The 26,098-nt window shown below is 41.4% G+C and overlaps 1 protein-coding gene and 1 long non-coding RNA gene across 17 annotated transcripts; one reads left to right on the top strand and one right to left on the bottom strand.

Annotated features, from left to right (window-relative positions):
* Positions 1–3,123: 3,123 nt before the first annotated feature.
* LOC147970951 (uncharacterized) lies at positions 3,124–4,276 on the bottom strand. The gene is made up of 4 exons (XM_087525847.1): positions 4,241–4,276; positions 4,084–4,164; positions 3,927–3,997; positions 3,124–3,196 (listed from the first exon to the last, which is right to left on the bottom strand). The coding sequence occupies exons 1-4, from the start codon at positions 4,274–4,276 to the stop codon at positions 3,124–3,126; spliced, it is 261 nt and encodes an 86-aa protein (XP_087381973.1).
* Positions 4,277–13,777: 9,501 nt separating this feature from the next.
* Positions 13,778–25,389, top strand: LOC125508569 (uncharacterized). 16 transcript variants are annotated; one of them, XR_015604400.1, is made up of 5 exons: positions 13,778–14,266; positions 14,350–16,567; positions 23,791–23,876; positions 24,790–24,890; positions 25,025–25,389. It is a non-coding gene; the product is annotated as an uncharacterized LOC125508569 (long non-coding RNA). The 16 variants fall into 16 exon arrangements; XR_015604397.1 differs by having other exon boundaries at positions 25,009–25,389; XR_015604404.1 differs by having other exon boundaries at positions 24,784–24,890.
* Positions 25,390–26,098: the final 709 nt, after the last annotated feature.

The raw sequence follows: 26,098 nt of genomic DNA, 5'->3' as shown, positions 1-26,098 counted from the left end.
TCGGCGGTGAACTGGGGACCCGCCCGGTACACGTGGCGCGCCCTGGTTCGTCGCGGGCGGCGGCGGTGACTTTGTCCGGCCGGACCGGACGCGTCCGGTGCGGCGAGGAGCGGGGAGCTAGGGTTTGGAAGGAGGGGATCCGGGATTTTCGGGAGAGGATCTATATATAGGCATAGAGGGAGCTAGAAAGCTCCAAATGGAGTGCGGTTTTCGGCCACGTGATCGTGATCGAACGCTCTAGATGATGGAAGGGTTTTTGGTGGGTTTTGGGCCAAATTGGAAGGGTGTTGGGCTGCAACACAAACAAGGCCTTCTCGGTTCCTCGGTTAACCGTTGGAGTATCAAACGAAGTCCAAATGGTACGAAACTCGACAGGCGGTCTACCGGTAGTAAACCAAGGCCGCTTGGCAAGTCTCGGTCCAATCCGGAAATGTTTAACCCCCACACATGAAAAGAGGTAGAAAGGGCCACCGGAGGAGATAGGAGCGCCGGAATACAAAACGGACAACGGGGAAAATGCTCGGATGCATGAGACGAACACGTATGCAAATGCAATGCACATGATGACATGATATGAGATGCATGACAAAGGCAACAACACACGGAGACAAAAACCCGAACCCGAGGAAACAAAATAACTTAGTGCCGGAAACGGCAAGAGTTGGGATACATATAAGGTAAATTACATCCGGGGTGTTACATGCGGGTAGGCCGCGCCCATCACACCGTGCGTGTTGCCGTTGCCGCCGACGACATATGCTCGTGGTCGCCTGTCCATGCTTCCGCACACATGCTGCTACGCGGAGCAAGGTGGATGCAGAGGTGGCGGCGGCGCTCACGGCGCAGCGGAGGCGAGCCGATCTGCCTCCCTGGCTGGCATATACGCCTTTCCTCCTTCTCCAGCCGGTGAATGCCCGGTTTATCTCCTTCTCCCGCGGCTTCCTCACGAGCTGTGGTGGATAAGGACCTCGGGAGGTGCTGGATCTCATCGACGGTAGATCTCCTAGGGCTGCCGGGGGGAGGGGGAAGGGAGGAGCGAGGAGACCTATGGGTTGGGGGCACCCACACCGCACGCTCTTGCTGCCTTAGACAAGAAGCGGCATGGCGCAGGGGTCAGGCAGAGCACAACGTAGGAGTCAGCCGCACAACTCTCCCCAACACCAAATGCGAACGAAAACGACGACGTGGCGACCCCGACGAGACACGCATCTAGTGCAGCCGACAAGCAGGACCACGAGTAGCTTCGGCCCACCTGTCATCGAGGCATGCGAAAGACGGTTGCAGAAGCCGGGTGCACACACACCGGCCGACCCCTCCGCAACTGCTCCCCACGACGCACGATGCACGACGCGGGCAGCGCTCCAGGAACGTCCCGCCAAGAGCGGTTGACTGGAAAAATCTATAACTTGAGTCTGCGCGCACACAAAAATGCAACATTCACTGACACACGGGACCAAGAGGAATATGGGCCCACATACAGCGTCACCCACCAGCGAATCAGAGGGGCGAGCAGGAACCGTAAATCGCGTGCAGCACTCAGGACGCACCCAGGCGACGCGGCTGGAGAGGCCGCCTGGGCAACCGAAAAAGGCTCACCCAGCCAATCGGTTGAGAGACCGAGCCCACAGGTCATGGTCTACCATGAACTCACCATGCAGTCAAAACGAAAACCAATGAAGATCCAACATCAGCCAACGCAAATAGAAGCAGTTTGACCAACATCCAACGGCCCAAATTGAAGCAAAACAAGGGACAACCGAGGAGACGAGTTGGCTAGCCTCATTATATGTTTAAACTAGTGGACCCGTTACGCCAAATGGCGCAGAGGCACGCTAAATCCATGTGCGCAATGAAAAAATATCCTTGGTTTAATCCCCTTTAGTAGGAAACATCATGAACTGTTGTCTATGATGAGATGTATATACATATTTTAATTTTATAGCACAAAATACTTGCTACCATGTTTGCACAGACCCATTTGAAATCAATCATGTTCACACTGAAAACATTTGCATTTTCCAATGACTTTGTGTTTGAGCAAAAAATACATAGGCTCTTGTTTAAGAATGTATGTACCTTTAAAATCATTAAATGCTTTCAAAATATTTTCATTAGTTAGGAGCTTTAGGTTTGAGCAAACATGTATGATTGGAGCTTTAGCCCTTCTGTATAAAAATAATACTACGAAACATCTCCATAATAGCTAGCTATGGTCTATGACATTTGTTTCATAACTATCAAAATGACTAAAACATCATTTCTATTGAATCACGTAGACTAAAGAAAACAGGGGGATTAATCAATAGTTCAACACTAAAACATTATTTCGGAACCAATACAATCTTTTAATCGATTTCTCGCCTATGATATAAGAGGCTGCAGACGGAAAGTAAAACCAAAATCCGTGTCACCTTGACGAATATGCAGAATTTGGCATGTTTGGCAATTGAAAAACATTCAAGGATACAATATCTTTGACTTTAGCAGAAAGCGAAATATTTGTATAGTGCTCAAACAATCCCAAAATGGTATTAAGAAATGAGAAATGGTAAACTTGTTAACATTGTTCAAAATGGTAATTTAGAAACCTATCCTAGCCTTCTAGTTTATAGAAAGAAAAGAGAAGGGAGCTTAGACATCCTTTACAAAATGCTAATTCATCCACTAAGCTTCTGCCAGAAATAAGCATGCATTGTAGATTCACTAATTAACTATGTTGCATGGAGAACTTATTTTGTCAGGGGTAGTCTATGTGACAAACTACCCCAGTGACAAAGCTATAAACCTACCTCACTTGACAAAGCTATAAACTATCTAATGGACAAAAATAAAGCTTTTGACATTCTGCATACTATCTTTCCCTACCACAATGTGATGAAGCTCTAAAACTGTACACGCATGGCAATAGGAAAAATGAAGCTCTAGAACTGTACACACTGTACAAAGCTATAAACTCTCCAATGGAGTTGACTTTTTTAACCAAACTAAAGCCAGCGCATGGCATATGGTTAGAGCTAAGCGAGCACGCATACATTGTTTGAATTTTTAATGGCACAAACGTTCCAAGAACAAAACATATGAAGAACCTAGTAGCATCAATCAGTTCCAACACCACCCTACACCTCAAATCCATATGCCCATTGCATGGTGATTAAACACGCACTTCACAGGGGAGTGTATGATGCCAAAAGAACACCTGCATACACACGCAGGTAAAATGGTACAGCCACAATAGGACTTGGAAAGAAAAAGTCTGAACTACCTGTTAGATGTACAGGTATCACAGCCCAGAGTGCAACACATTTTATAGCAGCAACATCAGATATCAAAATGCACTACATCTTAGACTATCGATCCTTGATAAATAAACAAAAGCACATTCAACGTGGTTGTAGTTTCAAACAATCACATGAAAAATTCTGCCTACACACCTAAACTAAACCAGCAAGTTATGGTAGTGGCCCGAAGAAATAATTTAGAGAAGCGACATAAAGCAGAGGAGAAGGCAGATGGTAAATCATCGAAACTCAAAACAGGTTACAACACAAAAGATTTGTTTATTCCAGAAATATAAGTGAGCATTTGATGAGAGGACAATACACTCTATTAAGGGAAGTAGAACATTTCATAATGCTCACCTAACATGTACAAAACAGAGATCAGCCATGTAATTTTACTACATGGTAGGTTATCATTTTTACTTTCATTGTCCAGCAAAGAGGAGTCACAGTTTGCAAGTACTATAGCTTCATTCGTATATCCTTGAAAAATAGAGTCAGGTGCAACATTTATACACCACGTCTAATATCAGTTAATGAGAAAAAAGTAGTGGAACTAATAAGCACGCAAATTCTCAAATCAATCTCCACAACATCGTCTGCAGAAAATTTTACAAAAGAAAAGGTCAATCTCTTCTTTTATCATACCAGAGGTACATCAAGTACGTTTCATTTGCAGACAATAGGAAAACCTTAATCCAACTGAAAGATGGACAATCCTGAAACAATGATGAACATCAGCTCTATTGACTTGTGTAGTCCAGGGATAGCAAAAGTACCTAATGAAATATTACATGTATATGACCTTGCGATTCTTAGGCTTTGTGAAGAACTGGAAAGTTGACTTCAGTCCAATCGTTAGAGAAACACCAGAGACGAAGAGAACCTGACATGAAATGCATGATAATTAGGATGCAATAGGTTAGAGCGAAGTATAAGTAAACCAGGAGGATGATTCTTACATTTCCCATTGCAAGGAACCCCTTGTCAAACAGCATGAGGATCCTAAGAAACGAGAAGAGAACTCCAAAAACCCAGTCAAGCCCAGCCCGATCTCTATTGGAAAATGTGAAACAATTAGAGCAAGAGTTCAGAGATGCAAGTGCATTGTACAACAACATGCATACTTAGAGAGTGCGTTCAGAAGTAACTTTAGCAACTATTAGATGGTCCCTCCTGATTATATCTTTCTGGAAATTTGTACAACAACCAACGAAAAAAGAATAAAACACTGAACAGCATGAATGGTTCTTATTCTGAGCATGAACAGATCTACACTATAACCATATGAAGTGAGGTTCGGTGAATAATGTTGGGTTTCGTAGTAATTTCAAAAAATTTCCTACGCACACGCAAGATCATGTGATGCATAGCAACGAGAGGGGAGAGTGTTGTCTACGTACCCACGCAGACCGACTGCGGAAGCGTTGACGCAACGTAGAGGAAGTAGTCGTACGTCTTCCCGATCCGACCGATCAAGCACCGAAACTACGGCACCTCCGAGTTCGAGCACACATTCAGCTCGATGACGATCCCCGGACTCCGATCCAGCAAAGTGTCGGGGAAGAGTTCCGTCAGCACGACGGCGTGGTGACGATCTTGATGTACTACAGCAGCAGGGCTTCGCCTAAACTCCGCTACAGTATTATCGAGGATTATGGTGACTGGGGCACCGCACACGGCTAAGGAATAGATCACGTGGATCAACTTGTTGTGTCTTTGGTGCTAGCCCTGCCCCTCTATTTATATGTTGAGCCCCGGGGTCGAAACTTTGAGCAAAAGCCTCCTCAGTGTCGGTTTTGCCCGAAAGGCAAGAGTCCCACTCGGACTCCAGGACCAAACGCCACAATCCTTGGCGTCTGGCCCAGACGCCATGGGCCTCGGCGTCTGGCCCAGGGCCAGACGCCAGGGTCTCCGGCGTTTGGCCCCCTGGCCTCCGCAAAACTCCTTTTGCACCGACCTAAAGCCTCATGGGATTGACCCCTTGGCCTAACCATATCATCCAATATATGAATCTTTACGTCTCGACCATTTCGAGACTCCTCGTCATGTCCCCGATCTCATCCGGAACTCCAAACTCCTCCGGTACATCAAAACATGTAAACTCATAATATAACTGTCATCGTAACCTTAAGCGTGCGGACCCTACGGGTTCGAGAACAATGTAGACATGACCGAGACTCGTCTCCGGTTAATAACCAATAGCGGGACCTGGATGCCCATATTGGCTCCTACATATTCTACGAAGATCTTTATCAGTCAGACCGCATAAAAACATACGTTGTTCCCTTTGTCATAGGTATGTTACTTGCCCGAGATTCGATCGTCGGTATTCCTATACCTAGTTCAATCTCGTTACCGACAAGTCTCTTTACTCGTTCTGTAATACATCATCCCGCAACTAACTCATTTAGTTGCAATGCTTGCAAGGCTTAAGTGATGTGCATTACCGAGAGGGCCCAGAGATACCTCTCTGATAACCGGACTGACAAAACCTAATCTCGGAATACGCCAACCCAACATGTACCTTTGGAGACACCTGTAGTACTCCTTTATAATCACCCAGTTACGTTGTGACGTTTGGTAGCACCCAAAGTGTTCCTCCGGCAAACGGGAGTTGCATAATCTCATAGTCATAGGAACATGTATATGTCATGAAGAAAGCAATAGCAACATACTAAACGATCGGGTGCTAAGCTAATGGAATGGGTCATGTCAATCAGATCATTCAACTAATGATGTGACCTCGTTAATCAAATAACAACACTTTGTTCATGGTTAGGAAACATAACCATCTTTGATTAACGAGCTAGTCAAGTAGAGGCATACTAGTGACACTAAGTTTGTCTATGTATTCACACATGTATTATGTTTCCGGTTAATACAATTCTAGCATGAATAATAAACATTTATCATGATATAAGGAAATAAATAATAACTTTATTATTGCCTCTAGGGCATATTTCCTTCAGTCTCCCACTTGCACTAGAGTCAATAATCTAGATCACATCACCATGTGATTAACATCGATAGTTCACATCATCATGTGATTAACACCCATAGTTCACATCGTCATGTGACCAACACCCAAAGGGTTTACTAGATACGGTAATCTAGTTCACATCGCTATGTGATTAACACCCAAAGAGTACTAAGGTGTGATCATGTTTTGCTTGTGAGAGAATCTTAGTCAACGGGCCTGCCAAATTCAGATCCGTATGTATTTTGCAAAATTTTATGTCTACAATGCTCTGCACGGAGCTACTCTAGCTAATTGCTCCCACTTTCAATATGTATCCAGATTGAGACTTAGAATCATCTGGATCAATGTCAAAAACTTGCATCGACGTAACCGTTTACGACGAACCCTTTTGTCACGTCCATAATCGAGAAACATATCTTTATTTTACTAAGGATAATTCTGATCGCTGTCCAGTGATCTACTCCTAGATCACTATTGTACTCCCTTGCCAAATCAGTGCAGGGTATACAATAGATCTGGTATACAGCATGACATACTTTATAGAACCTATGGCCAAGGCATAGGGAATGACTTTCATTCTCTTTCTATCTTCTGCCGTGGTCGGGCTTTGAGTCTTACTCAACTTCACACCTTGTAATACAGGCAAGAACTCTTTCTTTGACCGCTCCATTTTGAACTACTTCAAAATCTTGTCAAGGTATGTACTCATTGAAAAAACTTATCAAACGTCTTGATCTATCTCTATAGATCTTGAAGCTCAATATGTAAGCAGCTTCACCGAAGTCTTTCTTTGAAAAATTCCTTTCAAACACTCCTTTATGCTTTACAGAATAATTCTACATTATTTCCGATCAACAATATGTCAATCACATATACTTATCAGAAAATGTTGTAGTGCTCCCACTCACTTTTCTTGTAAATACATGCTTCACCGCAAGTCTGTATAAAACTATATGCTTTGATCAACTCATCAAAGCGTATATTCCAACTCCGAGATGCTTGCACCAGTCCATAGATGGATCGCTGGAGCTTGCACATTTTGTTAGCACCTTTCGGATTTGACAAAACCTTCTAGTTGCATCGTATACAACTCTTCTTTATTAAATCCATTAAGGAATTCAGTTTTGTTTATCCATTTGCCAGATTTCATAAAATGCGGCAATTGCTAACATGATTCGGACAGACTTTAAGCATAGATACGAGTGAGAATCTCTCATCGTAGTCAACACCTTGAACTTGTCGAAAACCTTTTTGCGACAATTCTAGCTTTGTAGATAGTAACACTACTATCAGCGTCTGTCTTCCTCTTGAAGATCCATTTATTTTCTATGGCTTGCCGATCATCGGGCAAATCCATCAAAGTCCATACTTTGTTCTCATACATGGATCATATCTCAGATTTCATGGCCTCAAACCATTTTGCGGAATCTGGGCTCATCATCGCTTCCTCATAGTTCGCAAGTTCGTCATGGTCTAGTAACATGACTTCCAGAATAGGATTACCGTACCACTCTGGTGCGGATCTCACTCTGGTTTACCTACGAGATTCGGTAGTAACTTGATCTGAAGTTTCATGATCATCATCATTAGCTTCCTCACTAATTGGTGTAGGAGTCACAGGAACAAATTTCTGTGATGAACTACTTTCCAATAAAGGAGAAGGTACAATTACCTTATCAAGTTTTCTACTTTCCTCCCACTCACTTCTTTCAAGAGAAACTCCTTCTCCAGAAAGTTTCCAAATTTAGCAAAAAAATCTTGCCTTCGGATCTGTGATAGAAGGTGTACCCAACAGTAACTTTTGGGTATCCTATGAAGACACATTTCTCCGATTTGGGTTCGAGCTTATCAGGTTGAAGCTTTTTCACATAAGCATCGCAGCCCCAAACTTTCAGAAATGACAACTTAGGTTTCTTGCCAAACCACAGTTCATAAGGCGTCGTCTCAACGGATTTTGATGGTGCCCTATTTAACGTGAATGCAGCTGTCTCTAATGCATAACCCAAAACGATAGTGGTAGATCAGTAAGATACACCATAGATTGCACTATATCCAATAAAGTACGGTTATGACGTTCGGACACACCATTACATTGTGGTGTTCCAGGTGGCATGAGTAGTGAAACTATTTCACATTGTTTTTAACTGAAGGCCAAACTCGTAACTCAAATACTCTTCTCTACGATCAGATCGTAGAAACTTTATTTTCTTGTTACGATGATTTTTCACTTCACTCTGAAATTCTTTGAACTTTTCAAATGTTTCAGACTTATATTTCATCAAGTAGATATACTCATATCTGCTCAAATCATCTGTGAAGATCAGAAAATAATGATACTTGTCGCGAGCCTCAATATTCATCGGACCACATACATTAGTATGTATGATATCCAACAAATCTTGTTGCTCGCTCCATTGTTCCGAAGAATAGAGTCTTAGTCATCTTGCCCATGAGGCATGGTTCGCAAGCATCAACTGATTCATAATCAAGTGATTCCAAAAGCCCATCAGCATGGAGTTTCTTCATGCGCTTTACACCAATATGACCTAAACGGCAGTGCTACAAATAAGTTGCACTATCATTATTAACTTTGCATCTTTTGGTTTCAATATTATGATTATGTGTATCACTACGATCGAGATCCAATGAACTATTTTCATTGGGTGTGTAACCATATAAGGTTTTATTCATATAAACAGAACAACAATTTATTCTCTTTAAATGAATAACCGTATTACAATAAACATGTTCAAATCATATTCATGCTCAACGCAAACACCAAATAACACTTATTTAGGTTCAACACTAATCTCGAAATTATAGGGAGTGTACGATGATGATCATATCAATCTTGGAACCACTTCCAACACACATCGTCACTTCACCCTTAACTAGTCTCTGTTTATTCTGCAACTCCCGTTTCGAGTTACTAATCTTAGCAACTGAACTAGTATCAAATACTGAGGGTTTGCTATAAACACTAGTAAAGTACACATCAATAACATGTATATCAAATATACTTATGTTCACTTTGCCATCCTTCTTATCCGCCAATCACTTGGGGTAGTTCCGCTTCCAGTGACCAGTCCCTTTGTAGTAGAAGCACTTAGTCTCAGGCTTAGGACCAGACTTGGGCTTCTTCACTTGAGTAGCAACTTGCTTGCCGTTCTTCTTGAAGTTCCTCTTCTTCCCTATGCCCTTTTCTTGAAACTAGTGATCTTGTCAACCATCAACACTTGATGTTTTCCTTGATTTCTACCTTCGTTGATTTCAGCATCACGAAGAGCTTAGGAGTTGTTTCCGTTATCCCTTGCATATTATAGTTCATCACGAAGTTCTACTAACTTGATGATGGTGACTAGAGAATTTTTTCAATCACTATCTTATCTGGAAGATTAACTCCCACTTGATTCAAGCGATTGTAGTACCCAGACAATCTGGGCACATGCTCACTAGTTGAGCGATTCTCCTCCATCTTTTAGCTATAGAACTTGTTACAGACTTCATATCTCTCAACTCGGGTATTTGCTTGAAATATTAACTTCAACTCCTGGAACATCTCATATGCTCCATGACGTTCAAAACGTCTTTGAAGTCCCGATTCTAAGCCATTAAGCATGGTGCACTAAACTATCAAGTAGTCATCATATTGAGCTAGCCAAACGTTCATAACGTCTGCATCTGCTCCTGCAATAGGTCCGTCACCTAGCAGTGCATCAAGGACATAATTCTTCTGTGCAACAATGAGGATAAACCTCAGATCACGGATCCAATCCGCATCATTGCTACTAACATCTTTCAACACAATTTTCTCTAGGAACATATCAAAATAAACATATGAAAGCAACAACGCGAGTTATTGATCTACAACATAGATATGCTAATACTACCAGGACTAAGTTCATGATAAATTTAAGTTCAATTAATCATATTACTTAAGAACTCCCACTTAGATAGACATCCCTCTAATCTTCTAAGTGATCACGTGATTCAAATCAACTAAACCATGTCCGATCATCACGTGAGATGGAGTAGTTTCATTGGTGAACATCATTATGTTGATCATATCTACTATATGATTCACACTCTACCTTTCGGTCTCCGTGTTCCGAGGCCATATCTGTATATGCTTGGCTCGTCAAGTATAACCTGAGTATTCCGCGTGTGCAACTGTTTTGCACCCGTTGTATTTGAACGTAGAACCTATCACACCCGATCATCACATGGTGTCTCAGCACGAAGAACTTTCGCAACGGTGCATACTCAGGGAGAACACTTCTTGATAATTTAGTGAGAGATCATCTTATAATGCTACCGTCAATCAAAGCAAGATAAGATGCATAAAAGATAAACATCACATGCAATCAATATAAGTGATATGATAGGGCCATCATCATCTTGTGCCTGTGATCTCCATCTCCGAAGCACCGTCATGATCACCATCGTCACCGGCGCGACACCTTGATCTCCATCGTAGCATCGTTGTCGTCTCGCCAATCTCATGCTTCCACGACTATCGCTACCGCTTAGTGATAAAGTAAAGCATGACATCGCGATTGCATTGCATACAATAAAGCGACAACCATATGGCTCCTGCCAGTTGCCGATAACTCGGTTACAAAACATGATCATCTCATACAATAAAATTTAGCATCATGTCTTGACCATATCACATCACAACATGCCCTGCAAAAACAAGTTAGACGTCCTCTACTTTGTTGTTGCAAGTTTTACGTGGCTGCTACGGGCTTAAGCAAGAACCAATCTCACCTACGCATCAAAACCACAACGATAGTTTGTCAAATAGACTCCGTTTTAACCTTCGCAAGGACCGGGCGTGGCCATACTCGGTTCAACTAAAGTTGGAGAGACAGTTGCCCGCAAGCCACCTATGTGCAAAGCACGTCGGGGGAACCGGTCTCGCGTAAGCGTACGCGTAATGTTGGTCCGGGTTGTCTCGTCCAACAATACCGCCGAACCAAAGTATGACATGCTGGTAGGCAGTATGACTTATATCGCCCACAACTCACTTGTGTTCTACTCGTGCATATAACATCAACATAAATAATCTAGGCTCGGATGCCACTATTGGGTTTCGTTGTAATTTCAAAAAATTTCCTACGCACACGCAAGATCATGTGATGCATAGCAACGAGAGGGGAGAGTGTTGTCTACGTACCCACGCAGACCGACTGCGGAAGCGTTGACGCAACGTAGAGGAAGTAGTCGTACGTCTTCCCGATCCGACCGATCAAGCACCGAAACTACGACACCTCCGAGTTCGAGCACACGTTCAGCTCGATGACGATCCCCGGACTCCGATCCAGCAAAGTGTCGGGGAAGAGTTCCGTCAGCACGACGGCGTGGTGACGATCTTGATGTACTACAGCAGCAGGGCTTCGCCTAAACTCCGCTACAGTATTATCGAGGATTATGGTGGCTGGGGCACCGCACACGGCTAAGGAATAGATCACGTGGATCAACTTGTTGTGTCTTTGGTGCTAGCCCTGCCCCTCTATTTATATGTTGAGCCCCGGGGTCGAAACTTGGAGCAAAAGCCTCCTCAAAGTCGGTTTTGCCCGAAAGGCAAGAGTCCCACTCGGACTCCAGGACCAAACGCCACAATCCTTGGTGTCTGGCCCAGGGCCAGACGCCAGGGTCTCCGGCGTTTGGCCCCCTGGCCTCCGCAAAACTCCTTTTGCACCGACCTAAAGCCTCATGGGATTGACCCCTTGGCCTAACCATATCATCCAATATATGAATCTTTACGTCTCGACCATTTCGAGACTCCTCGTCATGTCCCCGATCTCATCCGGGACTCCGAACTCCTTCGGTACATCAAAACATGTAAACTCATAATATAATTGTCATCGTAACCTTAAGCGTGCGGACCCTACGGGTTCGAGAACAATGTAGACATGATCGAGACTCGTCTCCGGTCAATAACCAATAGCGGGACCTGGATGCCCATATTGGCTCCTACATATTCTACGAAGATCTTTATCGGTCAGACCGCATAACAACATACGTTGTTCCCTTTGTCATCGGTATGTTACTTGCCCGAGATTCGATCGTCGGTATTCCTATACCTAGTTCAATCTCGTTACCGACAAGTCTCTTTACTCGTTCTGTAATACATCATCCCGCAACTAACTCATTTAGTTGCAATGCTTGCAAGGCTTAAGTGATGTGCATTACCGAGAGGGCCCAGAGATACCTCTCCGACAATCGGAGTGACAAAACCTAATCTCGGAATACGCCAACCCAACATGTACCTTTGGAGACACCTGTAGTACTCCTTTATAATCACCCAGTTACGTTGTGACGTTTGGTAGCACCCAAAGTGTTCCTCCGGCAAACGGGAGTTGCATAATCTCATAGTCATAGGAACATGTATATGTCATGAAGAAAGCAATAGCAACATACTAAACGATCGGGTGATAAGCTAATGGAATGGGTCATGTCAATCAGATCATTCAACTAATGATGTGACCTCGTTAATCAAATAACAACACTTTGTTCATGGTTAGGAAACATAACCATCTTTGATTAACGAGCTAGTCAAGTAGAGGCATACTAGTGACACTAAGTTTGTCTATGTATTCACACATGTATTATGTTTCCGGTTAATACAATTCTAGCATGAATAATAAACATTTATCATGATATAAGGAAATAAATAATAACTTTATTATTGCCTCTAGGGCATATTTCCTTCAAATAATACCTAGAGGAAGCAATTCTTATTCCATCCAACCCTTCGTCCAGCACAACAAGATGGATCCATATCCATAATTGACGTTGTATGAACAACAATTTCCTTCATTAAATCTGGACTGGGAACTGGGCAAATCTGTTTCCATGTACAACAGAGAGATAGATAAGGGGATGAGAGAGAGCATAGAAAGGAACGGGAAAGTACCTGCGCTTGGAGGGGGAGGCTAGCCTCACCAGCGTCCAGCAGTGGTGGTGAAAAGGAGCACGTGGACGACGGCTTCCTCGACCAAAAGAACGAAGACGATGACGGATCTGACGGCCTCGGGCTGCCATTGTCAAGACCTACCCCTCGTCAGGCAGGGAAGAATCAAGCCGCGACGCTACTCGTGTAGGCACGGCCCGGGGCGATTGGATTATGCCATCCCCTTCCCCATCGTTCATCCGCCTCCCTTCCTCCTCTCTGCTACCCATGACTCCGCCTGAGTCAGGCTGGGATGAGAGATGGAGCCATGGACGAGCCTAGCGGCGTCCGACGCGGGAGGGTACGACGGCTGTGGCGGCTGATGAGCGAGGAAGGAAGGAGGAGGAAGAGTGTGGAAGACGGCTGCGGGATCGACATATAAATCCTGCTGTGCAACCCGCTCATCCGGACGCCTTCCTGCGCGCATCATTCGTGTCCGTTGGATCTCCTTTGACATTGACTCCAGATCATTCGATCATTTGACTGCTAGTAATTTTCTCACCGTACAGTTATTTTTATTGGCCTATGACTGGTGGGCTAAGCCTCGCATGGATTGGCTGGGTCAGCCGTTCCCGTGTAGGGATTAGCCACCCACTACGCGCCCGCCCCGTGCTCGACGTGCATTCCTCAGCCCCCGCGCCCCCTCCGCTCTCTCCCCCCCCTCCTTGTCCCTGTCCCAACCCTAATCCTTTTCCCTCTCCACCCCGCAGCCGCCCCCTAGCTCCTCGTCCCCTTCACTCAGTCCATCCCTCCTCATCCCAGATCCAGCGGATCCGAGGCGTGCAGACGCGGAGGCGAGTTTCTCTGGCGCCGGTGGCAACCTGCAAGCAAAGGGCGGCGGCGGCGCTCGATTTGATCTGCAGGAGAGAGAGAGATGGAGAGGAGGGACGCCACCATGGGAGAACAGGGCCAACTTCGTGGTGGGCATGGAGGCGCAGAGGAGGATGGCGATGGGGGATGGGAGCAGAGTAGCAGGACTTCCAGGCGGTGCTCGCGTCATGGTGGAGTGGAGGAGCTCGTCGTCCATCATCACAATCCACAATCTAGGTTGCTCCCCCCTCCTCTCCCAGTTATTATCTCAGTTCTCTGATTTTATGATTTTGATTCTCAATTTCTGTTTTTTTTTTCAGATCTGAGATAGAAAAGAAGAGAAAGAATCTTGTGGAATTTCAGATCTGAGATAGGAACGGGGAGAAAGAATCTTGTGAAAGAGCCTGACGAAAAAGAAAGGGGTGAATCATCACTTTCTCCCATTCATGTTTGTTTCTGCATTTTATTTTTAAGATGCAGGTTGGCCAACTGTAACAATAGAAATATATGTGCAATTTTTGTTTGTGTACTTCAATAAAAATATATTTTCACTTGACCTCGAGGGCGGTTGCATCCAGTTATTGTTTCCGGGAGATTTATTGGTGAAGGTCTAAATATTTTAAGATATATTGACGAGATATCACTCATGAAGGAATGCTCAAGGGCATAAGATCTAATGTTCTTCATGTTATACAGTCATCTGGTATAAATTGCTAGAGTAGATAAGAAACAGATTTCCAACATAATAAACAGCTCACATTCCTTGGTATTGGCATATGGTTCTGAAACTTAATATGCACAATAGAGTATGTATTGCAGTCTGTATTATATCAAAGTTTGGTTCAAAATGAACAAACATCAGCATTGTACCCGTACTGGATGCAAGTGATTTGAATTTTTTCAGTCAGTTAACAAGCAGTTTTCCAATTAACAAAACGACAGTGTAGAAGCTCTTTTACTAATGAGATACATAAGGTGCATAATACTGGTTCAAACAGCAGCAGTTTTTCAACCAGTTAACAAACAGTAGAAGTTTTACTACTGAGATAAGCACCAGTTTTTCAGTGTACAAACAACAGCAGTTTTACTACTGAGATAAGCAGCAATTTTTCAGTCAGCTAACAAGCAACAGTTTTGCAGTAACATCTTTCATGTATACTTCCAATGCATAAACATGAGCAGAGATACGCTACAGTTTAGGCAAAGAATGAATCAAAAAATTGCAGAGAAGCAGCAAAATGAGTTCCTTCTTTGAGAGAATGCAAATCAGATATGTTTGTTTCAGGGTTCAGACTTCAAGATAACTAAAATGCATCCCCTAACTTTTTTCAGGCAAGATCCAGTTTCATTTCTTATATTTGTGCTTCTTCATTGAGTGGTCTCCAACTTTCTATTGTTTACAAATTCCAAATAGAGCTCCTGGTTTGCTGTGTTGATTGGTACCATACATAAGTTGAACTTTGTTTTCAAATGCAAGGACCTAATAATCTACTTATATTATGGGACGGAGTAGTAACATGTATGTGTGGCGGCACAAGGAGCATTTCCTTCTGAAAAAATAATATTAAAGATAAGTCAATGACACAAAGTACTGAATAAATCAATACTTCTAATGATCTATATGATACATACTTTCCATGTTACCTCTACTATATAGTTTTACAGTACAATGTCACATTTCTGATCTGTAGTGTACCTCAGTTACTAGCATGATATAAAGTTTATGGATAATTGCCAACAGAGTTCTCATATGTTTCTATGTATCTGAATGTTCACATTCATCAAGTTTAAGCTTTATGTATAGCTTATGTCTTTGAAGTTAAGCAGTCACACAGTCGTAGGTCCACCGTTTCATGATTTTTAATTTGCTAACTGGGTAAAAGATTCCTTGTCCTTGGTGAGATACATGAATTCACATTGTTTCGTACCAGATGTATGAAGAACAAAGATATCTTTCTTTATCTTTATTTTCCTCGACTACATATTATTTAACTGTGTCATGTTTATAACCTACTTGACATCGATACGGTTCTATGAGAGGTCATTTTGCTTATGCATCAGTCCTCAAGGTGGATGTTGTTCATTTAGATATTACATTTTGTTGCCATGTTTCCACATTAGTCAAAAGTGTTCATCTCAATAATTTATTAAGAGTGGCTTCGAATAATATGGCATCAAAACGTTTGTTTTCTCTCCAACCAATAATGAAATGATATCTGTGCATATAAAACGGCTACCAATTCTTGGTTTTAATTAGCTTCTTGAAAAAGGGGCGCAACAGGTCAATGGACTATTGTATTGCTGATGATAATGTTGTTTCGTGTAGAAAGGAATTTTCTCCTTGCTTTCATATGTCGATATCAACTCACTGCTTGATTCAGGTGCTTTTTCGTGTAGATAGGGTGACAGGAATATTCCTGTTATATATTTACCAGTTAGCACATGTAATCTGGTACTCTGATTTCTTTGACACTTTTCTCTTCACGATGTAGTCAAGGCAAAGGGCATTAGGAGACCTCCAATCTGCAGAATGGCATGGTATGAATACATGTGACACCCGCTGTTCATTTCACTGCTTTTATAAAATTTATGCATTCTTCCTTCACTTTTTTGTACTTACATGTTTTGCGCTGTTGAGTTAACTCAGTTGTAGATAACAAGTGTGCTCTGTATTCACTTTAGCTAACATTTTTTTTGCTACTGTTAAAACATATACTGCTTTTTAAGGGAAGCATAACTATTGTTTTATTTTATTAACCCTAGATGTTCCTGAACTCTCCGACGGCCCGAACCGGCAGGCAGAAAAAAAAAGAGAACACGCCCAATCCAGGAACCACCCTCCACCTTCCCTGAACCACCCGAATCCCGCACCTCTCACTCTCTCCCGATCCCCCATGGCGCCGCCGCCGCTACCTGCCCCACGCCGTCGTTGCTACGACCTGCCCAGACCACCGCCTCGCCATCTGCCCCGCACCGCCCACCACCGCAATTCAGCCATCAAAAAATCGGGCGCCGCTGGACCTCCGAGCGCCGGCGCCGCCACCCGTTTCTCCTACCGCCGCTCGCCTTCTAGTACCATGTCCCTCTCAAGTCTCCCCCACGCAGGCCCCGCCGTGCATCCGATGACCCTACAACAACCATGGATGCGGGAGGAGAGGTCGCCGGATCCCGGTGCGCTGCCGCCTACCTAGGCGCCTCCACTGGGCACCGCTACCTCGCGGCCAAGCGCAGCAACCAGCCGCCGGAGCGCGCACCACCCGACGCCCTCGCGTCAGCGCGCCACCCTTGCTTCCTCTGCAGCCATGCATCACGCGTTGAGCACCACCAGCAGGTTCCGTCCCCCTCCTCCTCCTCGATGTGAAGGGGAGACGACCCCCAACTCCGGTGAGCCCAGAAAATGATCTTCCCCGTGGCGCATGTCTGAACTGCAACCTCGATCTTCTTCCTCTGGAGTTAAATCAACTGATGCTAGCAATTTGTTGATGCTGCTCCTCCTCCTGCTCGTGTAGGCCGAGCTGCTCCCTCGAGCTTTGCTGCCCTTCTGCCTCCATCCTCTCCCCATGAACTACCGGAACCAGAGCTGAGGGAAGCTGCAGTAGCAGCTGGGAGCAAGTCGCTCAAAAGAATTGGAAGATGCTTGTCTCTTTAGCTGCGAAATATGCAGTGTCGGTATGGTCGACAAAAAAATGGACATGACCCTGGAGTGGCTTCTTACCACTACTACAACGACCTTGTTGTTAACATCATTCGTCCACTCTACACGTCAGAAGTTATCTTCTTCCCACAAGACATTCAACCATTGTGTTTATTGTTCTTGTTGTGCTTCTACCACCAGATTGCTCTCTTCCCCCTTCGGCCCTTCGTGTGGTGATTTTGCTGCACCTGTGACGAGGAACAAGCAAATTCTCGCAAGCACACTTCAGCTCCGAATGAAACCCGACGCACGATCCGCTAGTCAAAGTGAGGAGACTGAAAGAAGTAGCATCAGAGAGGAAGGTAAGTCCAGAGGCACTGATGTCTTAAATCACACCGTTTTGAAACAAACCGACGATCATTACCAAGCTTTCTTCAAGGAAAAAGAACCAGGACAAGACCGATATTGATGGAGCGTTTTTGACCATAAGTTGTTTCTCTAGTTTAAATACTGATGACAGCCAGTCTCCCTGCTTCTTGCCCCATTTTGTTTGGTGATGTGTATCTAATGTGTATGACATTCGTAAGATCAGCTCCCCCTTTTAGCAAGTTACTAGAAGCCGAGAACGGCTGTAGTGCTCAGATTGTTCTTGTTCTGAGTTGGAGAAGCTAGAGGCACCAAGCAAAAATGTGGGTCACTCTTTTCAGTGGCAAACAACGTTGCCAGTGAGCAATAATTTTTGAAGGGAAGGAACCACATTTAAGTATCCCGTTGATAAATTTGCAATTAAGCTAGCGTCTGGCTGCTGCTGGTGGAAGGCTTGCGATTCTAAAGAATCTTTGATGCAATGTTGTTTGCCCTGACTGTTCGCTTCCCTGACTTAGCCAACGGCTGAAATAAAAGACATTTCATTTCCAAGTAATATTGAAGATTAGAGACATTTCATTTCGTAGCTTGTACTGTTGCTTCAGTGATAAGATGTCATTGGTTCATTACACATGAGTGCGTGACAGCCTGAAGCCTCTGCTACCCCTGCAGTGTCGGTAATATACCTGGTCGTTGTTGTCATGTGTGGACTGCAGGGATGGTCGAATCCGACCTTCCTAGGCATCACCTTTCTTCCTTCTCTCATTCATGTTCTTGCATCTAAGCTCCACTCCTGTCTACTATTTCAGTCTATATTCTCAGAAGTACCAGAGATTCCAAATAAAAACATGGCCTTTATATATTCATGCATATTCAGACTCACTCATCTTGCTTGTTCAATTCATTCATTCATCAGGAGGGGACTTGCTTGTGTGTTTAAATCTGCAGTGCAACAAAAGTTGATTCTTTGAAACCAATTCAAGGACATTGATCTGAAAAGCAGACGACCGCCTTCTGCTACTACCATCGAGCGATGCCCGCTGCACAACGCGCCGACTATTACTATGCTTAAATTTTTATTTGTGAAGGTCAAAATGTTGTGTTTGAGAAGGTCAAGTGTGTTATGTGTATCTCAGCAAGTTCAAATAATTTAAACATGCAAAAGAAAAACATGGGAGATTTGTGATTTTTTAGAACTTGAAGTGACAAACAAATTTATAAAGAGCATAAACAAAATTTAACTCTATAAAATTCACTTCAAATCATTAACAGGAAAAAGAATGTTCTCTTTGTTCTCGAACAGAAACAAAAATTAATAAAAAAGTTTCTGTTTCGTTAAATCAATTGTGCTTCTTTGCTCTATACATGTTCATTGATATTGCCAACAAGTATACTATTTTCCAAAAAGTGGTTTGATATATATTACATGACTAGATTTTTTTCTGCTACTAAGAAATAAACCAGGAAGTCCAAATTAAAAAGATGAAGAAGTTATTTTTCTCATTATTTAAGAATGCAGAATAAGAAGTTCAAAATAAAGTAATGCAAAAAGTTTGATGTATAAAAAATGGAAAATCTGAATCTGTTGATGGGAAGGACATAAGAAGTTCACACAAAAAAATAATACAATAGTACAAAAACAAGAGAGCACTTTGAAACGGATATTTCATCGTTTCTAATAAAAAATTAAGAAGTTCAGATTTTAAACATAGAGCAGTTCAAAAAATCGTAAAAATGGGATTATCACCATTTCTAGAAAAACACTAGAAGTTCAAATTTAAAAAACAGATCTGTTCAATATTTATTACAAAACTTGGATTTCGCCGTCACTGAAAGAAAATAAACTAAGAAGTCCAAATTACAAAATAGAGAAGTTCGATATTTATAAAGAAACTCATATTTTCCTTGTTGCTAAAAAATAAAAATGATGAAATTCAAATTAAAAAAGAGGAGTAGTTTGATGTATACGGGAAACTCAAATTATTACCGTTGTAAGAAAAATAAAACTATGAAGTTCAATTTACAAAAAATAATGTTTGTGGCGCAACAGGTTTAATGCTTGTTACAAACCCAAAGAAGGTCATTAAAAAAGGCATCTCAAACAATTTTATATAAAAAAAAATTTTCTCTTAAAATAAACCTAGAAGTTCAAATTTAAAAACGGGGTGGCTCGATGTCTATCAAAATGTAGGATTTTTTCCGTTGCTAAAAAAAATTAAAGTAGGAAGTCCATATTAAAAAGATGGAGAAGTTCGGCGGTTATAGAAAACTCAGATTTTTCTCGTTATTAAAGAATGGAAACAAGAAGTTAAAAAATTAAATAACAAGAGTTTCAACTTTTAAAAATAGAGCGCTTCAAAATTTCATTAAAAAGATTAATAAAAAACCAGGAAGTTCATATTAAAAAGATGGAGAAGTTTGATGATTATAAAAAACTCAAATTTTCCTCGCTATTAAAGAATGGAAACAAGAAGTTCAAAAATAAAATAACAAGAAGTTCAAGTTTTAAAAATATAATGCTTTAAAATTTCATAAAAAAGGATTAAGAAATAAAATCAGGAAGTACATATTAAAAAAAATGGAGAAGTTCAATGATTATAGAAAACTCATATTTTCCTCGTTATTAAATAATGGAAACAAGAAGTTCAAAAATAAAAAACAAGAAGTTCAACTTTTAAAAATATAATGCTTCAAAATTTCATAAAAAAGATTAAGAAATAAAACCAGGAAGTCCATATTAAAAAGATGGAGAAGTTTGATGATTATAGAAAACTCAGATTTTCCTCGTTATTAAATAATGAAAGCAAAGAAGTTCAAAAATAAAATAATAAGAAGTTCAACAATTAAAAATAGAGCACTTCAAAATTCATAAAAAAAGACTAAGAAAAATCAAATAAAAAATTCATAAAAAAACTTAAATATTTTCACGTAACCGAGAGTGGTCCAGGTTGATAACTGCCAGAAGTTCATCTACTACACGGTGTGCATTTTTTATTGAAAAAAGAATAAAAAAATCAAAGGCTAAAAGTTTTGTTGTTATAAGTTCAAGCACTTCGTCGGAGAAAGTTAAAAAAATTATTGTGAGAGAGATTTGTACAAAAGGAATATTATTTGTGTAACACTGACGATGGATGAGAAAATTACAAACGAAAATACGTCACAGAAGTTCAACTGAAAACAGTAGGAAGTTCAATTACTATAGTGGATGAATTTCAGATGAAAAACTTTTAAAATTGTCGCGAATATGAAAAAACGATCAACACGGAAAGTTAAGTGCTTACAGCAGCTTTCCATCGGTATATCACTTGCTCAATTCCAGTGAGTGGATGGAGAGTTACGGGCAGTGGATGGAGACCTACGAGCAAAAAAATCACGTGAAAAACAGAGTGAAGTTCAGGTACACGCACCGAGAAGTTCAGGTTCTTCACGCGGTGCATTTTCGAAGAATCTGTTTCGCGATATAGGCAGAACACATGATCCCGCCGTTTTCGAAGTTACTTGAGAACGGCTAGGAATCAGAGAAAACCATCAACATGAAAAAGTTTCGCATTTTCCGTAGCTTTTTAGCGGTATATTATTTGTCCCATTTCGATAAAGTTTGTAGACATTACGGCAAAAATACGTTTTAACCATTTTCAAAACTGACATAAAACTGTAATGAATTAGGAGAAACAATATATACAAAAAAGTTTCGCATTTCTTCAAGCTTTCCAACGCCATATCATTTGCTGCATTTGGACATACGGTTAAAAAATTAGCTTGAAAATACGAACTCGGTGAAACTTGTACCGTTTTCTAAATTACTTTTAAACCATTCAAAATTAGAAAAAACTTTTAACATAAAAAAGTAGCGCATTTTCATAAGCTTTCCAACGCCATATTATTTGCCTCAATTGGATTAGCCGTTTAGAAATGGCATCGAAAATACGAACTCGGGTGTTCGGTTTGTGAAATTTTATGATTTTCCGAATTACTCTTTAACCGTAGGGAATTAGAGAAAACTTTCAACATGTGGAAGGAGCGGTTTTGCAGCAGCTTTCCAACGCCATATGATTTGCCTTATTTCGATAAACGGTTTAAAAATGCGATCGAAAATACGATTCACGTTTTTTATATGAAGAAAAACGGTTTTCAAAACTGCTCTTAAACCGCTTACATTTTGCCAAAAATTTAATTTGGGTCATGATACTGATGTCCATAGCTATCCAACAGTATATCGCAAGCCCCATTTGGACACCTTTTAGCTGAAGTTCAACCTAGTACTCGGGGAAGGTGAGGCGCGTTACTCGGAAAGTTCATGTTGTGATCAGAATATTATTCTGATTCCGTGATCAGAATAGTGTTTATATATATATATATATATATATATATATACATATATATATACCTAGGTGCCTGGGCACCTTGCCTATCCATCGTTAGATCGTGTTTAGCGACAGATTTGGAAACCAATGTAAATGATTTAATTACTAATTAATTTGGCAGGCTTTAATTCTTTAACTGTCTCATTCATGCATGTCACATCATATAAAAGGAAGGTGATTAAAATATCACAGTGAATAAATATCAACATTTATTACCTCCTTATATATCATTTATTGATTCGTAGAATAAATCACTACGTATGTAAAATACACATGTATGTTACGTAACCTCAGTAGTAGGTATACACATACCCACTATTTAATTGGGTATACACATACACATACCCGTACATGTACCTTTTTTCAAGGCATGCGCATATATACATAATTTTGTTAGTTGATATATGCATACCCGCGTATGTACATAATTTCGTTAGAGGTATATGCATATCCGCATATGTACATAATTTCTTTGGTAGGTATACGCATACCCGCGTATGTATATAATTTCTTTTTTTGCAGGGGTATGTATATAATTTTGTTCGTAGGTATATGTATACCCACGTATGTACATAATTTTGTTAGTAGGTATATACATATCCGCTACGTATATAATTTCTTTAATACCTAAAAACCTAGAATAAATCATTGGATATATACGTACCTGTATGTGTACATAATTTCATTAGTAGGTATATATACCATAGGTATATTTATATTATTTGGAGTCGGCGCACAATTTGTTGATATAGATAATAAAAATATTTTGTCATGAATATCTCAGAATGGTATCAATTTTTATGTATACATTTATTCATCTGTGCGTAGAAAAAATCCACAAGCCGACGAGTCACATTGTGCGTACATACTATATATGTTTTCTTTTTATTCTGCCATTCTCTCTCCATCAATTAATGTGTGTTTTAATTCTATTCAAATCAATAAATACAAATGGGTGGACATGCGAGCTATTAAATGCTAGGTGCCTTGGCACCTAGGTGCCCCAAACAACTTACCTATATATATATATATATATATAGCAAATTCCTTCTAATTTGTTGTTCTTAATTGCCGAAGGAGCCTTTCAGTGGTACATGCACGCGGTTTCATATGTATAACTGTAATCAACATACAACACTGAGAAAATTTTATTTGTGAGTTGCATGACCATGGTGTTAGAATCCTTACCATTTATAATTTTTGTATACATGAACATATAAACACTCACTACAATAATTTCCCTGTTCGTGCGGTGTAATTTTAAAACAAGCAGTGGGGAAATCCTTATCACTGTTCTTTTATGTCTTATCTGGTTAGCATAGTAGTTGAGAAGTGATAAGAGCAATACTTTCTGTTGAATTGCTGGGCTAAATATGCTCTCTTTTTGCAATTACCAGCTTGAGAAGCTCATCAATGCTAATTCAACTGAGGTTGATTGGGAACGTCCCTTCTATTTGAATTTAACACGTCATAGTCAATGCAGGTATGATTTTGTGGCACTTCCACGGAGATCTTACAAGCTTTGTATGCTCATTGGCTATAATTGCATAAGAATAACTAGAAACCTTTTTTGGTGATCTATGAAGCCGTCATGGCTGGTGTGCGAGACACTAGAGTAGAGACATATATCCAGGAGGCGCCACCATATATAAGAGTCGTAATAACGGTGGCGCAGAGCGCGTGTTTGTTCAGCATGGATGTGGCCGTGTGTTCATTTGTAGCTTGATAGCTTTATAAAAAAATTTACTTCACTGATTCAGTTTTAGGTTTTCACTCAGACATACAGTGGTTAGTGATGTTAATCCATACATAGTCCTATATGTAGCTTGATGTTACCGTATCTTTCATTAAAGATCTTGTGAACCCATGTTGATTTCTGGACTAATAAAGTGATATGCTGTTAGATGAAGCATTCAAATTTTTATTTGTGTTCTGGCTTTGTATGTTCTATGCAGCCGTCTCCCTAGGGACAGATCCCTTGTGACCCTCCCCTGTTTTTGATGCCAACAACATGGTGCCATGCGAGAGAATCGTGATTCGCCACCTCTTCCTTTTGTTTTGATCCTACAGGAGCCCCTGCAGCCCTACTGCCCCTGAGCCCAAATCACATGAACCTGCCCCAACCTCCTTGTGTCGAATGAACGAGTCTTGCTTAAAATTGAGTTTTCTTAATTAGTATATATGGCCTCTCTGGACATGACATTTCTTCGTGTACAGGCCACAAGCTCTGTTAGTTGTATGATAGATATGGAATTTCAATTTGATAGTTTGAACAATAGTTATCTATTAGTTATTGTCAGTCTGACATACTTTCTCACCTTATATCATGTTTTAAGCTCAACTGATGGATGATTTCTGCCATGTTTTTGTTCTTCATTTTCACGTGGAAGTATTAGATACCCTGAGGATGGATGTTTTATTCAAAGAATGTCCCAGAAATTGTGAATCTCGGTGTACAAGAATCAACACAAATGCTGAAACATTTTTTTTGCTGAAGGTAGTATTTTTTTCCTGTTCCCAGGCATTTTCCTCATGTTTGCTTCTAAAATGTTACTTGCAAGGCTTATATGATTCATGGAGTTCAATTAGCAATGCTTATAATATTCCACCCAAAGAATAATATTGTTGCAGGGGTAGAGACATGCAATGGCGAGGGTTGCACCGAAAGCGAGGGATGGCATGGTAGAACTGGAGGTTGTCCCATGGCGAGGGTAGGGCAGGGCAGATCAGTCCTAAATATCTCAATGTTGAATCATTTCCAATAGCCTTCCAGCAAGTTCATTCTTCTTCTCTGATTGGGTCATGTTAGGCCAGAAGAGTAAAACTAGAGAGGAAGGATAACTTATTAGGCAATTATGTTCGTTGTACTGCTTGGTATTTGTTTCGAATATGAATAATTTTGGTTATGATTTCTACACTGCATAGTGTCGTTATTATGAGATTATTGATTACTGTCACATATCTCTTTTCAATGCAAACAGATATGCATTTGCTTTGGATCTTTAGTGCTTCCCTTTCTATGCTATTAAGAATATGACCCTTGGTGGCTGTATTTAGTTCTTGGATAGAATCAGTTGTGAAAATAGGGAGACAAGATGTTGATCTTCTCGAAGAGTACTACATTGATGCCTTCTGTTGATCATCGATCTCTAAATATTCTTACTTGCATGCTTTGAGTGCTTGGTTCGCTCTCGCCCTTTGCGTCATTGGCGCAACGGGTCATCTAGTTGGGGGAAAAGAATTGAGGGTGCGGCATGCAAGAGGACAAGCGGTCCGACATCGTCGCATGTCCCTTTCCGCCTTTCCTCAACCACCATGCGTAGCGATCGGACAGGTTGACTTTCACCAAGGATCCAATTCACCTACGAAGGATCAGTCGAACCTCATCCAAGCAAGGTCCACAAGTCATTCATACGTGAAAAAAGCATGGTCAAACTCATTACCATGCGGTCAACCGATCGAATGGTTAGCAGAGGAAGTTAAAGCCCATCCGATGACCATGAACGATGCGCACGGGGGAGTTCCGTGGAGGAGGGTCGGCTAGCATCCTTATTGTTAGAATTACAGGTTCGTTAAGACCAAATAACTTCACAGACGTGCAAGGGCCCTTTTCTAGGCCCCTTTTTTGTTAACGATGCTGATCGCTCCTTTCAAAGGATCTTGCACCAAGGCGAAAAGCAGCGGAGACGTGCGGCAGGGTGTCGA

This window comes from Triticum urartu, chromosome 5A (assembly GCF_056163025.1).
Source record: "Triticum urartu cultivar PI428250 chromosome 5A, HENAU_Tu73, whole genome shotgun sequence".
NCBI classification, from domain to species: domain Eukaryota; kingdom Viridiplantae; phylum Streptophyta; class Magnoliopsida; order Poales; family Poaceae; genus Triticum; species Triticum urartu.
This window is presented reverse-complemented; position numbering and strand designations above follow the sequence as displayed.

Coding starts and splice junctions, on each gene's coding strand:
- LOC147970951 (XM_087525847.1), bottom strand. CDS start 4,276: ATGCTGTTTGACAAGGGGTTCCTTGCAATGGGAAAT. Junction 3,998..4,083: donor CAAAGCCTAAGAATCGCAAG/GTCATATACATG, acceptor TCATTGTTTCAG/GATTGTCCATCTTTCAGTTG. Junction 3,197..3,926: donor ACGTACTTGATGTACCTCTG/GTATGATAAAAG, acceptor GTGTGTATGCAG/GTGTTCTTTTGGCATCATAC.